Source organism: Salvelinus namaycush, unplaced genomic scaffold (genome assembly GCF_016432855.1).
Source record: "Salvelinus namaycush isolate Seneca unplaced genomic scaffold, SaNama_1.0 Scaffold264, whole genome shotgun sequence".
NCBI lineage: Eukaryota > Metazoa > Chordata > Actinopteri > Salmoniformes > Salmonidae > Salvelinus > Salvelinus namaycush.
The window spans coordinates 26,409-45,149 of NW_024059497.1; the positions used below are offsets into that span (position 1 = coordinate 26,409).

The window sequence follows — 18,741 nt, forward strand, 5'->3', positions numbered from 1 at the left end:
GGACTATATGTAACGGATGTGAAATGGCTAGCTAGTTAGCGGGTACGCGCTAGTAGCATTTCAATCAGTTACGTCACTTGCTCTGAGACTTAAGTAGGGTTTCCCCTTGCTCTGCAAGGGCCATGGCCTTTGTGGAGCGATGGGTAACGATGCTTCGTGGGCGACCGTTGTTGATGTGTGCAGAGGGTCCCTGGTTCGCGCCCGTGTCGGGGCGAGGGGACGACGTAAAGTTATACTGTTACATATACAGAATTTAAGCAGGGCTCATAAAGACATTGTGGCAAGTCCAATTCAAGGACTTTCAGGGACTTTTTCAAATATTGAACTGTAATTTTCAAGGACCTCAATGTTATACAATTGTGTAATGTATATAATTGGCCAAATATAGAACCCCTCCATGTTAAAAAGTGTCAAAGAAATAGTAGGCCGTTACCACTTTAGGAACAGTGCATTCTTTAGGTCTTGATATTCAAGTTGTTATTACATTATAAACTATGTGAGAATAACGCGGACATTGCCTAACTAAATAGCTGGGATGCATGGCGATGTTTCTCTAGCCTGTGTGGCCGACTCAGGAACGCATAATAAACCCTGAATAGCGGTAGCATTAATCTCACCATCGCTGTTTTTATTATGAGAAAGTGACCAAAACCAGGTTTCTTTTTTAATGGAAGGATTTGTATGGAAAGCCAAGTTGAAGACAACATTAGATGTTGTAGTCCTCGTAATAACCGCATGTGGTTTTACCGCAACAAAGTAGCGCATCACCGCGGGAATCAACAGCGGGAAACAAACGAAAGTGGCAACATCTCTCAAAAACACGGATAAAAAAATGTAATCACAGATAATTCTAAGGGGACAGGATAACTCATTACCTTGATGCTTTTCTCTGTTAAATCTAACAAGACCCTACTGTAAATCAAGCAGACAACAACAGATTATCAACATAAATTCGCTAGGGATATTAGATCCAACATGGATCCAGGCACAACGGTCTTCACCGGCATAACGACTGAGACACCAAAATATTCTGGACGTTCCTTGAGAACACCTTTTTCCCGCCAGCAGGTGGGGTGTTGTTGCGTTGCATGCGCTATCACAACAGCTGTCACTTGGCTGTCATTCAGAAAATGTCTTCCTGGATCAGATGATCACGTGTGAAAACATCACGGTGTAATTAAACAGTTCGACACCAAATGCGCATCTAACAAGTATTATGCACAATTATTGAAGAACCCCGTTAATGACAGTATCGATTTAGGTTGTAAGTATCAAGGTAAGCTGACTCTTTTGGTTAGAAGTATTTCATTTTTCAGTTGTATTTATTATTTTGGATGTATGTGCCCATGAAAACTGTTTTCACCATGTGACATAAGGAGACACAACATGTTGTGTAGTTAAAACAACATTTCTGAGATCTCTATAAAAAACAAACTGTCCGACAGCAAGATCCAGGATTCTAACAGGGTTCAAGTTCAATGTCTAATTTAACTGATTAATGCTTCATATATTATATAATGACAACTTACACTACTATAAATGGAAGGACAGAAAAGTCATGTTTTATGTCACATGATTTTGGACAAATCTGTCAGACACCGACTATAATAAAGGGTTAAACAGTATCGGTCTGTATCACCGCCTGGTACTGCAACAGCACCGCCTGCAACCGTAAGGCTCTCCAGAGGGTGGTGCGGTCTGCACAACGCATTACCGGGGGCAAACTACCAGCTCCCCAAGACACCTACAGCACTCGATGTCACAGGAAGGCCATAAAGATCATCAAGGACAACAACCACCCGAGCCACGGCCTGTTCACCCCGCTACCATCTAGAAGGCGAGGTCAGTACAGGTGCATCAAAGCAGGGACCGAGAGACTGAAAAACAGCTTCTATCTCAAGACTATCAGACTGTTAAACAGCCATCACTAGCACATTAGAGGCTGCTTCCCTATATACAAAGACTAGAAATCACTGGCACCTTTAAGGAATGGAACACTAGTCACTTTAATAATGTTTAAATATCTTGCATTACTCATCTCATATGTATATACTGTATTCAAATCAAATCAAATGTATTTATAAAGCCCTTCGTACATCAGCTGATATCTCAAAGTGCTGTACAGAAACCCAGCCTAAAACCCCAAACAGCAAGCAATGCAGGTGTAGAAGCACAGTGGCTAGGAAAAACTCCCTAGAAAGGCAGGAACCTAGGAAGAAACCTAGAGAGGAACCAGGCTATGAGGGGTGGCCAGTCTTCTTCTGGCTGTGCCGGGTGGAGATTATAACAGAACATGGCCAAGATGTTCAAATGTTCATAAATGACCAGCAGGGTCAAATAATAATAATCACAGTGGTTGTCGAGGGTGCAACAGGTCAGCACCTCAGGAGTAAATGTCATTTGGCTTTTCATAGCCGGTCACATTCAGAGTAACTCTACCGCTCCTGCTGTCTCTAGAGAGTTGAAAACAGCAGGTCTGGGACAGGTAGCACATCCGGTGAACAGGTCAGGGTTCCATAGCCGCAGGCAGAACAGTTGAAACTGGAGCAGCAGTTTTCTATACTATTCTACAGTATCTCATTCACTTAATAAAGTTTACATATCTAGCATTACTCATCTCATATGTATATACTGAACAGGTCAGGGTTCCATAGCCGCAGGCAGAACAGTTGAAACTGGAGCAGCAGTTTTCTATACTATTCTACTGTATCTTGGTCCATTCCGCTCTGACATCGCTCGTCCATATGTATATAGTCCAAATTCATTCCTACTTAGATGTGTGTGCATTGGGTATATATGTTGTGTAATTTGTTATATATTACTGCACTGTCGGAGCAAGAAGCACAAGCATTTCGCTACAGCCAATAACATCTGCTAATCACGTGTATGTGACCAATAAAATTTGATTTGAACATAGGTTTTAAATCAACTCATGAATTTTATTGAATATTGCTATGATCCCCCTTATATCGAGGCGGCAGGTAGCCTAGTGGTTAGAGCGTAGGGGCGGCAGGTAGCCTAGTGGTTAAAGCGTAGGGACGGCAGGTAACCTAGTGGTTAGAGTGTAGGGGCGGCAGGTAGCCTAGTGGTTAGAGTGTAGGGGCGGCAGGTAGCCTAGTGGTTAGAGTGTAGAGGCGGCAGGTAGCCTAGTGGCTAGAGTGTAGGGACGGCAGGTAGCCTAGTGGCTAGAGTGTAGGGGCGGCAGGTAGCCTAGTGGTTAGAGTGTAGAGGCGGCAGGTAGCCTAGTGGCTAGAGTGTAGGGACGGCAGGTAGCCTAGTGGCTAGAGTGTAGGGACGGCAGGTAGCCTAGTGGCTAGAGTGTAGGGACGGCAGGTAGCCTAGTGGTTAGAGTGTAGGGACGGCAGGTAGCCTAGTGGTTAGAGTGTAGGGACGGCAGGTAGCCTAGTGGTTAGAGTGTAGAGGTGGCAGGTAGCCTAGTGATTAGAGTGTAGGGGCGGCAGGTAGTCTAGTGGTTAGAGTGTAGGGACGGCAGGTAGTCTAGTGGTTAGAGTGTAGGGGCGGCAGGTAGCCTAGTGGTTAGAGTGTAGGGGCGGCAGGTAGCCTAGTGGTTAGAGTGTAGGGACGCAGGTAGCCTAGTGGTTAGAGTGTAGGGGCGGCAGGTAACCTAGTGATTAGAGTGTAGGGGCGGCAGGTAGCCTAGTGGTTAGAGTGTAGGGGCGGCAGGTAGCCTAGTGGTTAGAGTGTAGAGGCGGCAGGTAGCCTAGTGGTTAGAGTGTAGGGGCGGCAGGTAGCCTAGTGGTTAGAGTGTAGGGCGGCAGGTAGCCTAGTGGTTAGAGTGTAGGGACGGCAGGTAGCCTAGTGGTTAGAGCGTAGGGACGGCAGGTAGCCTAGTGGTTAGAGCGTAGGGGCGGCAGGTAGCCTAGTGGTTAGAGTGTAGAGGTGGCAGGTAGCCTAGTGATTAGAGTGTAGGGGCGGCAGGTAGCCTAGTGGTTAGAGTGTAGAGGTGGCAGGTAGCCTAGTGATTAGAGTGTAGGGGCGGCAGGTAGCCTAGTGGTTAGAGCGCAGGGACGGCAGGTAGCCTAGTGGTTAGAGCGTAGGGGCGGCAGGTAGCCTGTTTTGATGTGAGTTGTTATACAGTCTTATTAAGGCCAGAGGGGGTGTGGTATATGGCCCATCAAGGGCTGTTGTTATGCACATCGTAACGCGGAGTGCCTGGAATACAGCCCTTAGCCGTGGTATAATGGCAATATACCACAAACCTCCGAGGTGCCTTATTGCTATTATAAACTACTTAATGTAATTTGAGCAGTAAAAATATTATTTGTCATCACCGTGGTATACGGTCTGATATACCTCGGCTGTCAGCCAATCAACATTCAGGGCTCGAACCAACCAGTTTATAACATTAGTTATAGCACGGTATTGTTGAATAGTTGTTTCTGATTGGCAAGAAGGGCATTCTAGAATGGACATTAAAACCAGATAACGGAACAAAAGATATCTGGGCACCTCATGACGCAATAAAGCTAAACCAACACAAACTAAAATTGGATACATTGTAAACGCGGGTCCAACGAGGAAAAATCGTAGCTAGCTAGCATTGATTTAGCTGAGACTTATTTTTTTGGCAAAAGGGTAAAGACTACAAAACGTAGTTTGTTACAGATTCTAGTTTTGGAAACAGAAAACAGTATTGAGATTAAATGTTTCATCAAGGAGAAAATTATCAGAATGTCGGTCAAAATCCATTTCGCTCCATCTTCTCCCACTGCCGGCCACTGGGTTTCCTCTCAGCACCATATTTGGTAGTGAGAGGAAACGCCAACCGGATGCTTCACATTTTTACATCCGGTGAAATATCTGGCTCATTGTTATATCTGTGGTTATACAGTCTAACATTAATTATTACATAGTTGTTTTACAGTCTAATATTAATTAATGTTAGTTATTGCATACACTACGTGAACAACAGTATGTGGACACCTGCTCTTCCAACATCTCATTCCCAAATCATGGGCATTAACATGTAGTTGTTTCCCCCTTTGCTGCTATAACAGCCTCCACTCTTCTGGGAAGGCTTTCCACTAGATGTTGGAACATTGCTGCTATAACAGCCTCCACTCTTCTGGGAAGGCTTTCCACTAGATGTTGGAACATTGCTGCTATAACAGCCTCCACTCTTCTGGGAAGGCTTTCCACTAGATGTTGGAACATTGCTGCTATAACAGCCTCCACTCTTCTGGGAAGGCTTTCCACTAGATGTTGGAACATTGCTGCTATAACAGCCTCCACTCTTATGGGAAGGCTTTCCACTAGATGTTGGAACATTGCTGCTATAACAGCCTCCACTCTTCTGGGAAGGCTTTCCACTAGATGTTGGAACATTGCTGCTATAACAGCCTCCACTCTTCTGGGAAGGCTTTCCACTAGATGTTGGAACATTGCTGCTATAACAGCCTCCACTCTTCTGGGAAGGCTTTCCACTAGATGTTGGAACATTGCTGCTATAACAGCCTCCACTCTTCTGGGAAGGCTTTCCCCTAGATGTTGGAACATTGCTGCTATAACAACCTCCACTCTTCTGGGAAGGCTTTCCACTAGATGTTGGAACATTGCTGCTATAACAGCCTCCACTCTTCTGGGAAGGCTTTCCACTAGATGTTGGAACATTGCTGCTATAACAGCCTCCACTCTTCTGGGAAGGCTTTCCACTAGATGTTGGAACATTGCTGCTATAACAGCCTCCACTCTTCTGGGAAGGCTTTCCCCTAGATGTTGGAACATTGCTGCTATAACAGCCTCCACTCTTCTGGGAAGGCTTTCCACTAGATGTTGGAACATTGCTGCTATAACAGCCTCCACTCTTCTGGGAAGGCTTTCCACTAGATGTTGGAACATTGCTGCTATAACAGCCTCCACTCTTCTGGGAAGGCTTTCCACTAGATGTTGGAACATTGCTGCTATAACAGCCTCCACTCTTCTGGGAAGGCTTTCCACTAGATGTTGGAACATTGCTGCTATAACAGCCTCCACTCTTCTGGGAAGGCTTTCCACTAGATGTTGGAACATTGCTGCTATAACAGCCTCCACTCTTCTGGGAAGGCTTTCCACTAGATGTTGGAACATTGCTGCTATAACAGCCTCCACTCTTCTGGGAAGGCTTTCCACTAGATGTTGGAACATTGCTGCTATAACACCCTCCACTCTTCTGGGATGGCTTTCCACTAGATGTTGGAACATTGCTGCTATAACAGCCTCCACTCTTCTGGGAAGGCTTTCCACTAGATGTTGGAACATTGCTGCTATAACAGCCTCCACTCTTCTGGGAAGGCTTTCCACTAGATGTTGGAACATTGCTGCTGTAACAGCCTCCACTCGTCTGGGAAGGCATTAATATGGAGTTGGTCCCCCTCCCCCTTTGCTGCTATAACAGCCTCCACTCTTCTGGGAAGGCTTTCCACTAGATGTTGGAACATTGCTGCTATAACAGCCTCCACTCTTCTGGGAAGGCTTTCCACTAGATGCTGGAACATTGCTGCTATAACAGCCTCCACTCTTCTGGGAAGGCTTTCCACTAGATGTTGGAACATTGCTGCTATAACAGCCTCCACTCTTCTGGGAAGGCTTTCCACTAGATGTTGGAACATTGCTGCTGTAACAGCCTCCACTCTTCTGGGAAGGCTTTCCACTAGATGTTGGAACATTGCTGCTATAACAGCCTCCACTCTTCTGGGAAGGCTTTCCACTAGATGTTGGAACATTGCTGCTATAACAGCCTCCACTCTTCTGGAATGGCTTTCCACTAGATGTTGGAACATTGCTGCTATAACAGCCTCCACTCTTCTGGGAAGGCTTTCCACTAGATGTTGGAACACTGGTGCTATAACAGCCTCCACTCTTCTGGGAAGGCTTTCCACTAGATGTTGGAACATTGCTGCTATAACAGCCTCCACTCTTCTGGGAAGGCTTTCCACTAGATGTTGGAACATTGCTGCTATAACAGCCTCCACTCTTCTGGGAAGGCTTTCCACTAGATGTTGGAACACTGGTGCTATAACAGCCTCCACTCTTCTGGGAAGGCTTTCCACTAGATGTTGGAACATTGCTGCTATAACAGCCTCCACTCTTCTGGGAAGGCTTTCCACTAGATGTTGGAACATTGCTGCTATAACAGCCTCCACTCTTCTGGGAAGGCTTTCCACTAGATGTTGGAACATTGCTGCTATAACAGCCTCCACTCTTCTGGGAAGGCTTTCCACTAGATGTTGGAACATTGCTGATATAACAGTCTCCACTCTTCTGGGAAGGCTTTCCACTAGATGTTGGAACATTGCTGCTATAACAGCCTCCACTCTTCTGGGAAGGCTTTCCACTAGATGTTGGAACATTGCTGCTATAACACCCTCCACTCTTCTGGGATGGCTTTCCACTAGATGTTGGAACATTGCTGCTATAACAGCCTCCACTCTTCTGGGAAGGCTTTCCACTAGATGTTGGAACATTGCTGCTATAACAGCCTCCACTCTTCTGGGAAGGCTTTCCACTAGATGTTGGAACATTGCTGCTATAACAGCCTCCACTCTTCTGGGAAGGCTTTCCACTAGATGTTGGAACACTGGTGCTATAACAGCCTCCACTCTTCTGGGAAGGCTTTCCACTAGATGTTGGAACATTGCTGCTATAACAGCCTCCACTCTTCTGGGAAGGCTTTCCACTAGATGTTGGAACATTGCTGCTGTAACAGCCTCCACTCGTCTGGGAAGGCATTAATATGGAGTTGGTCCCCCTCCCCCTTTGCTGCTATAACAGCCTCCACTCTTCTGGGAAGGCTTTCCACTAGATGTTGGAACATTGCTGCTATAACAGCCTCCACTCTTCTGGGAAGGCTTTCCACTAGATGCTGGAACATTGCTGCTATAACAGCCTCCACTCTTCTGGGAAGGCTTTCCACTAGATGTTGGAACATTGCTGCTATAACAGCCTCCACTCTTCTGGGAAGGCTTTCCACTAGATGTTGGAACATTGCTGCTGTAACAGCCTCCACTCTTCTGGGAAGGCTTTCCACTAGATGTTGGAACATTGCTGCTATAACAGCCTCCACTCTTCTGGGAAGGCTTTCCACTAGATGTTGGAACATTGCTGCTATAACAGCCTCCACTCTTCTGGAATGGCTTTCCACTAGATGTTGGAACATTGCTGCTATAACAGCCTCCACTCTTCTGGGAAGGCTTTCCACTAGATGTTGGAACACTGGTGCTATAACAGCCTCCACTCTTCTGGGAAGGCTTTCCACTAGATGTTGGAACATTGCTGCTATAACAGCCTCCACTCTTCTGGGAAGGCTTTCCACTAGATGTTGGAACATTGCTGCTATAACAGCCTCCACTCTTCTGGGAAGGCTTTCCACTAGATGTTGGAACACTGGTGCTATAACAGCCTCCACTCTTCTGGGAAGGCTTTCCACTAGATGTTGGAACATTGCTGCTATAACAGCCTCCACTCTTCTGGGAAGGCTTTCCACTAGATGTTGGAACATTGCTGCTATAACAGCCTCCACTCTTCTGGGAAGGCTTTCCACTAGATGTTGGAACATTGCTGCTATAACAGCCTCCACTCTTCTGGGAAGGCTTTCCACTAGATGTTGGAACATTGCTGATATAACAGTCTCCACTCTTCTGGGAAGGCTTTCCACTAGATGTTGGAACATTGCTGCTATAACAGCCTCCACTCTTCTGGGAAGGCTTTCCACTAGATGTTGGAACATTGCTGCTATAACACCCTCCACTCTTCTGGGATGGCTTTCCACTAGATGTTGGAACATTGCTGCTATAACAGCCTCCACTCTTCTGGGAAGGCTTTCCACTAGATGTTGGAACATTGCTGCTATAACAGCCTCCACTCTTCTGGGAAGGCTTTCCACTAGATGTTGGAACATTGCTGCTATAACAGCCTCCACTCTTCTGGGAAGGCTTTCCACTAGATGTTGGAACACTGGTGCTATAACAGCCTCCACTCTTCTGGGAAGGCTTTCCACTAGATGTTGGAACATTGCTGCTATAACAGCCTCCACTCTTCTGGGAAGGCTTTCCACTAGATGTTGGAACATTGCTGCTATAACAGCCTCCACTCTTCTGGGAAGGCTTTCCACTAGATGTTGGAACATTGCTGCTATAACAGCCTCCACTCTTCTGGGAAGGCTTTCCACTAGATGTTGGAACATTGCTGATATAACAGTCTCCACTCTTCTGGGAAGGCTTTCCACTAGATGTTGGAACATTGCTGCTATAACAGCCTCCACTCTTCTGGGAAGGCTTTCCACTAGATGTTGGAACATTGCTGCTATAACACCCTCCACTCTTCTGGGATGGCTTTCCACTAGATGTTGGAACATTGCTGCTATAACAGCCTCCACTCTTCTGGGAAGGCTTTCCACTAGATGTTGGAACATTGCTGCTATAACAGCCTCCACTCTTCTGGGAAGGCTTTCCACTAGATGTTGGAACATTGCTGCTGTAACAGCCTCCACTCTTCTGGGAAGGCTTTCCACTAGATGTTGGAACATTGCTGCTGTAACAGCCTCCACTCTTCTGGGAAGGCTTTCCACTAGATGTTGGAACATTGCTGCTGTAACAGCCTCCACTCGTCTGGGAAGGCATTAATATGGAGTTGGTCCCCCTCCCCCTTTGCTGCTATAACAGCCTCCACTCTTCTGGGAAGGCTTTCCACTAGATGTTGGAACATTGCTGCTATAACAGCCTCCACTCTTCTGGGAAGGCTTTCCACTAGATGTTGGAACATTGCTGCTATAACAGCCTCCACTCTTCTGGGAAGGCTTTCCACTAGATGTTGGAACATTGCTGCTATAACAGCCTCCACTCTTCTGGGAAGGCTTTCCACTAGATGTTGGAACATTGCTGCAGGGACTTGCTTCCATTCAGCCACAAGAGCATTAGTGAGGTCGGGCAATGATGTTGGGCGATTAGGCCTGGTTCACAGTTGGCGTTCCAATTCATCCCAAAGGTGTTAGATGAGGTTGAGGTCAGGGCTCTGTGCAGGCCAGTCAAGTTCTTCCACACCGATCTCGACAAACCAGTTCTGTATGGACCTGCACGGGGGCATTGTCACGCTGAAACAGGAAAGGGCTTTCCCCAAACTGTTGCCACAAAGTTGGAAGCACAGAATTGTCTAGAATGTCATTGTATGCTGTAGCGTTAAGATTTCCCTTCACTGGAACTAAGGGGTCTAGCCCGAACCATGAAAAATAGCCCCAGACCATTATTCCTCCTCCACCAAACTTTACAGTTGGCACTATGCATTGGGGCAGGTAGCGTTCTCCTGGCATCCGCCAAACCCAGATTCGTCCGTCAGAGTGCCAGATGGTGAAGCGTGATTCATTTATTTATTTATTTTATTTCACCTTTATTTAACCAGTTAGGCTAGTTGAGAATAAGTTCTCATTTACAACTGCAACCTGGCCGTGATAAAGCAAAGCAGTTCGACAGAAACAACAACACAGAGTTACACATGGAATAAAACAAACATACAGTCAATAATACAGTAGAAAAAGTCTATATACAGTGTGTGCAAATGAGGTAAGATAAGGGAGGTAAGGCCATAAATAGGCCATGGTGGCGAAGTAATTACAATATAGCAATTAAACACTGGAGTGATAGATGTGCAGAAGATGAGTGTGCAAGGGATACTGGGGTGCAAAGGAGAAAAAATAATAATAATAATAACAGTATGGGGATGAGGTAGTTGGATGGGCTATTTACAGATGGGCTATGTACAGGTGCAATGATCTGTGAGCTGCTCTGACAGCTGGACCTTGAAGTTAGTGAGGGAGATATGAGTCTCCAGATTCAGTGATTTTTGCAGTTCGTTCCAGTCATTGGCAGCAGAGAACTGGAAGGAAAGGCGGCCAAAGGAGGAATTGGCTTTGGGGGTGACCAGTGAAATATACCTGCTGGTGCGTGTGCTGCGGGTGGGTGCTGCGGGTGGGTGCTGCTATGGTGACCAGTGAACTGAGATAAGGCGGGGCTTTACCTAGCAAAGACTTGTAGATGACCTGGGGCCAGTGGGTTTGGCGACGAGTATGAAGCGAGGGCCAGCCAACGAGAGCGTACAGGTCGCAGTGGTGGGTAGTATATGGGGCTTTGGGGACAAAACGGATGGCACTGTGATAGACTGCATCCAATTTGTTGAGTAGAGTGTTGGAGGTTATTTTGTAAATGACATCGCCAAAGTCGAGGATCAGTAGGATAGTCAGTTTTACGAGGGTATGTTTGGCAGCATGAGTGAAGGATGCTTTGTTGCGAAATAGGAAGGCGATTCTAGATTTCATTTTGGATTGGAGATGCTTAATGTGAGTCTGGAAGGAGAGTTTACAGTCTAACCAGACACCTAGGTATTTGTAGTTGTCCACATATTCTAGGTCAGAACCGTCCAGAGTAGTGATGCTAGTCAGGCGGGCAGGTGCTTGTAGCGATCGGTTGAATAGCATACATTTAGTTTTACTTGCATTTAAGAGCAGTTAGAGGCCACGGAAGGAGTGTTGTATGGCATTGAAGCTTGTCTGGAGGTTAGTTAGCAGTGTCCAAAGAAGGGCCAGAAGTATACAGAATGGTGTCGTCTGCGTAGAGGTGGATCAGAGAATCACCAACAGCAAGAGCGACATCATTGATGTATACAGAGAAAAGAGTCAGCTCGAGAATTGTACCCTGTGGCACCCCCATAGAGACGGCCAGAGGCCCAGACAACAGGCCCTCCGATTTGACACACTGAACTCTGTCTGAGAAGTAGTTGGTGAACCAGGCGAGGCAGTCATTTGAGAAACCAAGGCTGTTGAATCTGCAGATAAGAATGTGGTGATTGACAGAGTCAAAAGCCTTGGCCAGGTCGATGAATACGGCTGCACAGTATTGTCTTTTATCGATGGCAGTTATGATATCGTTTAGGACCTTGAGCGTGGCTGAGGTGCACCCGTGACCAGCTCGGAAACCAGATTGCATAGCAGAGAAGGTACGGTGGGATTCGAAATGGTCTGTGATCTGTTTGTTAACTTGGCTTTCGAAGACCGTAGTATAGATATAGGTCTGTAGCAGTTTGGGTCTAGAGTGTCTCCCCCTTTTGATACAAAAGAGAGGTTGAACAGGCTAGTAATAGGGGTTGCAACAATTGTGGCGTATAATTCTAGAAAGAGAGGGTCCAGATTGTCTAGCCCGGCTGATTTGTAGGGGTCCAGATTTCTTTCAGAACATCAGCTATCTGGATTTGAGGAGAAATGGGGAGGCTTGGGCAAGTTGCTGTGGGGGGTGCGGGGCAGTTGACCGGGGTAGGTGTAGCCAGGTGAAAAGCATGGCCAGCAGTAGAAAAATGCTTTTCTCAATTATCGTGGATTTATCGGTGGTGACAGTGTTTCCTAGCCTCAGTGCAGTGGGCAGCTGGGAGGAGGTGCTCTTATTCTCCATGGACTTTACAGTGTCCCAGAACCTTTTGGAGTTTGTGCTACAGGATGCAAATTTCTGTTTGAAAAAGCTAGCCTTTGCTTTCCTAACTGCTTGTGTATATTGGTTCCTAACTTCCCTGAAAAGTTGCATATCATGTGGGATATATTTGATGCTAATGCGGTACGCCACAGGATGTTTTTGTGCTGGTCAAGGGCAGTCAAGTCTGGGGTCAACCAAGGGCTATATCTATTCTTAGTTATACATTTTTTGAATGGGTCATGCTTATTGAAGATGGCGAGGAAAGCCCTTTTAAAGAGCAACCAGGCATCCTCTTCTGACGGGATGAGGTCAAGCCAGGTTGATTAGAAAGGGCTGCTCGCTGAAGTATTTTAGGGAGCGTTTGACAGTGACGAGGGGTGGTCGTTTGACAGAGGGCCCATTACGGACGCAGGCAATGAGATACTGATCGCTGAGATCCTGGTTGAAGACTGCAGAGGTGTATTTAGAGGGCAGGTTGGTCGGGATGATATCTATGAGGGTGCCCGTGTTTACGGATTTGGGGTTGTACCTGGTGGGTTCATTGACAATTTGTGTGAGATTGAGGGCATCTAGCTTAGAATGTAGGATGGCCGGGGTGTTAAGCATGTTCCAGTTTAGGTCACCTAACAGTACGAGCTGTGAAGATAGATGGCGGCAATCAATTCACATATGGTGTCCAGGGCACAGCTTGGGGCAGAAGGTGGTCTATAGCAAGCGACAATGGTGAGAGACTTGTTTCTGGAAAGGTGGATTTTTAAAAGTAGAAGCTCAAATTGTTTGGGCACAGACCTGGATAGTAAGACAGAACTCTGCAGGCTATCTCTGCATTAGATTGCAACTCCGCCCCTTTTGGCAGTTCTATGTTGTTGGAAAATGTTATAGTTAGGGATGAAAATGTCAGGGTTTTTAGTGGTCTTCCTAAACCAGGATTCAGACACGACTAGGACATCCGGGCACGGTAGAATAGATTCAAGTCATAATGTACAGACAAAGGTATGGTAGGATGTGAATACAGTGGAGGTAAACCTAGGCATTGAGTGACGATGAGAGAGATATCGTCTCTAGAAACATCATTTAAAACAGGTTGAGGTCACCGCATCTGTGGGAGGTGGAACTAAAGGGTTAAGCTAACATCTATTATTCAGAGACTATGAACTGGGGAGACTATGAACTATAAACTGAGGAGAATATTGGGACGAACATTTAACATAAACTGAGGGCTATCAAATCAGGAACATTGGAAGGAGGAAGGATCTAGCTTCCCCGTGGCATCACCAAGTAAACTAGACTGGTAGAGAGAAAGAACCATACAGAATGGCTGGTGTGTTATCCATAGAAGACCCAATGAATAATGAACTAGTTCCCTCAAACTCAACTAGACCTCCAAGCCAGTTCCACTGCGTTTTTAATTGTTCCCCTCTGATCAGGGACTGATTTAGACCTGGGACACCAGGTGTGTGCAAATAATTATCAGGTAGAATAGAAAACCAGCAGCAGGCTCCGGACCTCGTAGGGTCAGAGTTAAATTACCCCTGGTCTATATGGTGGTTAGCTAGATCCCCCAATGATCACCCAGCAGGGGACAGGGAGGGTTAGCGTTTGTGGGGGTTACAAACCTCAGCCTGACCTTTCACCTCACAGTTAAGAGTTAATTCAGGGACAGAACGTTGGGGGCATGATGTCACCTGATCAAACAGATTAAAATAACAGCCATTTATTTCAAGGGAAAATCCTACATTGACCCAAATTGTCTTGAATGATCAGTCACACAAATAGACAACATTAAGAAAGACATCCCCTTCATTGACTGACAGATCATAGGAACAATATACTATAGGCACTGCTCTTTATTCAGGTCATCACACAAAAAGCCCAATGTCTTTCTCCAGTGCTTTTATAGAATTATACATATTACATTACTGCTGTACAACAAGCCCAACTAGTATTCTGTTCTAACAAACTGTACATGACGACATCACGCAACATGGGCACTGATCTGACCAAAAAGCTCTCCTCAAATAACAAGGCAATACCTAACCCATGTGAAAATCAGACCATTGTCAGACAATCGTTAAATCGAGAACATTAGTTGTTAGACAATCCAAAAGATACCATAATAAGTGTGCATTTAAGTAAAAGGTAGAAATTAATTGTGAATAGTATGTCCTCAGCTTCTTCAGACTAGCTTTATTCAAAACTCAAAGGCTGTGATCAATGTAGTATTATACAACGGGTGGGTCTAATCCTAAATTAAAACCAGATTCCAGCCGGTGTCTATTCCACAAGTTACCACCGGCTAAATCTATGATGTTAAAATGCCTATTTACTCTGTTCCATCTGACTGCGGAATCCACTGTCTCATCAGCCCAGCCAGGCAATTTATAAACTTGATCTCCACTATAAAAAGCACCTAGACATTATCTCATATTTCTTTTAGACTCAAATTTAGTTTTCAACAGTGGACATTTGTATAAAACTTTGTCTCTCCGACATTTGCAACATGGTTTCAATATTCAGATTGGATCTCCATCTGTCCCATAGTAACGAACGTGTCGGGAGTCGGGACAGAGACAGGCAGGCAGGCAGGCAGCGTTTCTCAGCCAGTCGAAATCATGAATCGGCATCATTTTTATTTATACAAAGAAATGTAAATTGAAAAAAGGTAAAACGAAATGAAGTGCAGCTGGTTTTCAGTCTTTCCTGCTTCAGTTTGAAGTGATTGTGTTGTTGGCTGTGTTGTTGGCTGTGTTGTTGACTAGCTCCTCTGAACAATCCTGAACAGTCCTGATGAGAGAACACATGTTCTATGCCAGGGTGAAATCAGGCCTCATTAGCTCATTATTATGAATGTATCCAAATAAAAGTCTCTAGAAAACAGCTGAAACAAATGAGCTGTTATTCTGTCTGCACTGTTTGACGTGACTGTGAGTTAGCTGTAGTTGGCTAGCCAGCTGTTATTCTGTCTGCACTGTTTGACGTGACTGTGAGTTAGCTGTAGTTGGCTAGCCAGCTGTTATTCTGTCTGCACTGTTTGACGTGACTGTGAGTTAGCTGTAGTTGGCTAGCCAGCTGTTATTCTGTCTGCACTGTTTGACGTGACTGTGAGTTAGCTGTAGTTGGCTAGCCAGCTGTTATTCTGTCTGCACTGTTTGACGTGACTGTGAGTTAGCTGTAGTTGGCTAGCCAGCTGTTATTCTGTCTGCACTGTTTGACGTGACTGTGAGTTAGCTGTAGTTGGCTAGCCAGCTGTTATTCTGTCTGCACTGTTTGACGTGACTGTGAGTTAGCTGTAGTTGGCTAGCCAGCTGTTATTCTGTCTGCACTGTTTGACGTGACTGAGTTAGCTGTAGTTGGCTAGCCAGCTGTTATTCTGTCTGCACTGTTTGACGTGACTGTGAGTTAGCTGTAGTTGGCTAGCAAGCTGTTATTCTGTCTGCACTGTTTGACATGACTGTGAGTTAGCTGTAGTTGGCTAGCCAGCTGTTATTCTGTCTGCACTGTTTGACATGACTGTGAGTTAGCTGTAGTTGGCTAGCAAGCAAGGGATAAGAACCAATAGAACGAACGACCAGCCGGCTTGGGTAGCAACCCTAGATTTGTGTCGGGACTATATCTTATGGAAGGATGAAATTGTATGAATGAATTTATCAAAATAATTTTTTTTGAATGAAAATATGTCAATCGTTATTTCAATAGGTTGGTAACCCGTTGTATAAAAGTGATAATGCCCTGGAAGCCGGTGTTAAAAGGATTATTGGCTAATGGCCTACCAACACGCGTACCAATATACCGTCCATTAAAACAGATAGGACTCTTCAGTTACTATAGCCAGCCAGTCTTCACCATACTACATGTTCCTGACAAGTCTCTGATAAAGATCAATACAACAGGGCTGTTAAGGATGAAGCCTAATATTCATTATTTGTAATACATGATCTTTAGGTAGGCGTGTGTGTTTCCTGTTCTTGGTTAAACCTTCTAAATGATTGAACCCCCCCCCCAAGTAAAGATTATTTTGAGAAAAGGTCATTTTATAGCGATAGATATACCTGGACAATGTGTGTCTAGTTTTTAGTCAGCAGCCTTTTAAATCCTGATATAGAGATATATACAAATCCTTAATATAAAACACCGACCTACACTTCCCAACAATATGGAAGAACTAGTTAAAAACATATTCAAATCAACATCAAGGCACCCCTCTTCCTACAGGAGAACGCTGTCAGAAATACCTCATCCAAATACCTCCGGTTTCATCCCAAATGGCACCCTATTCCCTCTATAGTGCACTACATTTGACTAGGGCCCATGGGGAATAGGGTGGCATTTGGTACAGATCTTCAGAATGAAACAGACTCCTCACGTTGATCAGTAATGTTCTTACATGATGTCATCCTATACAACATGATGTCATCCTGTACAACATGATGTCATCCTGTACAACATGTCATCCTGTACAACATGATGTCATCCTGTACAACATGATGTCATCCTGTACAACATGATGTCATCCTGTACAACATGATGTCATCCTGTACAACATGATGTCATCCTGTACAACATGATGTCATCCTGTACATGTCATCCTATACAACATGATGTCATCCTATACAACATGATGTCATCCTGTACATGTCATCCTATACAACATGATGTCATCCTATACAACATGATGTCATCCTGTACATGTCATCCTGTACAACATGATGTCATCCTGTACAACATGATGTCATCCTGTACATGTCATCCTATACAACATGATGTCATCCTATACAAGGTCTTTTATGTGTTGTTTGAGCTGAGGATTGGCAGACGAACGTTGCCTCTCTGTAGACATTAGCCAATGGCAGACAGCCTTGCTCCTCAGTCTCCTCTTCGGGCACCAATCGCCTTCTCAGGAGGAGCAGGGGGAGGGGCTTGGCGTGGCGTGGCGAGCTGGAGAGGTGTAAATTAAAGTACTGAGCGCAGGCTGGCAGTGGATGAAGGAGGAAGGACAGGTATTGAGGGAGGAATTGAGGGAGGACCTCCTGTCCTGGTCTCTCCTCAACAGGAGCAGTTCCCACAGCCCTTGACACTGTTCATGATCTCCTCCTGTAGTTTCTTCCTCTCCTCCTCCTTCTGGCTGAGTCTCTCTGGCTGCAGCTCCACTGGGCTGTTCTTACGGTTCAGTATCTTACTGTTCTGAGTGTTCCACAGGTCAGCGTACAGAGAGCCTGGAGTAGCCAGGAGAGAGTGGTGGTCCCCTCGCTCTGCTATCTTACCCTGGAGACAGAGGGGGACAGAGGATTCAACTATTATAAAATCTAGACAGACTAAAGTCCCATGTAAAAAGGACTTTGACACAGAATTAAGTATTGAATGGGAGACATACAGAATGTTAATATCAAGTCTACATTGAAGAACAGAGTCAACTCTCCCTACCAAACGCCTCACGCTACGGTTACTGTTCCCTACTGACAAGCACGCGCTCACACACACATGCCAGCAGCACCCCCCCCCCCCTCCTCCCAGTAGTAAAAGCATCCCACCCCCCCCCTCCCAGTAGTAAAAGCATCCCACCCCCCCCTCCTCCCAGTAGTAAAAGCATCCCACCCCCCCCCTCCTCCCAGTAGTAAAAGCATCCCACCCCCCCTCCTCCCAGTAGTAAAAGCATCCCACCCCCCCCTCCTCCCAGTAGTAAAAGCATCCCACCCCCCCTCCTCCCAGTAGTAAAAGCATCCCACCCCCCCTCCTCCCAGTAGTAAAAGCATCCCACCCCTCCCTCCTCCCAGTAGTAAAAGCATCCCACCCCCCCTCCTCCCAGTAGTAAAAGCATCCCCCCCCCACCCCCCAGTAGTAAAAGCATCCCACCCCTCCCTCCTCCCAGTAGTAAAAGCATCCCACCCCTCCCTCCTCCCAGTAGTAAAAGCATCCCACCCCCCCCTCCTCCCAGTAGTAAAAGCATCCCACCCCTCCCTCCTCCCAGTAGTAAAAGCATCCCACCCCCCCCTCCTCCCAGTAGTAAAAGCATCCCACCCCCCCCTCCTCCCAGTAGTAAAAGCATCCCACCCCCCCTCCTCCCAGTAGTAAAAGCATCCCACCCCTCCCTCCTCCCAGTAGTAAAAGCATCCCACCCCCCCCTCCTCCCAGTAGTAAAAGCATCCCACCCCCCCCTCCTCCCAGTAGTAAAAGCATCCCACCCCTCCCTCCTCCCAGTAGTAAAAGCATCCCACCCCCCCCCTCCTCCCAGTAGTAAAAGCATCCCACCCCCCCCTCCTCCCAGTAGTAAAAGCATCCCACCCCTCCCTCCTCC

At 46.1% G+C, this 18,741-nt stretch overlaps 1 protein-coding gene across 1 annotated transcript in view; it reads right to left on the reverse strand.

Moving 5' to 3' along the window:
- Nucleotides 1-15,962: 15,962 nt before the first annotated feature.
- Nucleotides 15,963-18,741, reverse strand: part of abcb7 (ATP-binding cassette, sub-family B (MDR/TAP), member 7) — a 61,622-nt gene continuing 58,843 nt past the window's right edge. Inside the window, exon 16 of the mRNA XM_038984772.1 lies at nucleotides 15,963-17,711. Coding sequence (XP_038840700.1) covers nucleotides 17,493-17,711 — 219 coding nt within the window. The 3' untranslated portion in view covers nucleotides 15,963-17,492. The remainder of the gene's footprint in view (nucleotides 17,712-18,741) is intronic.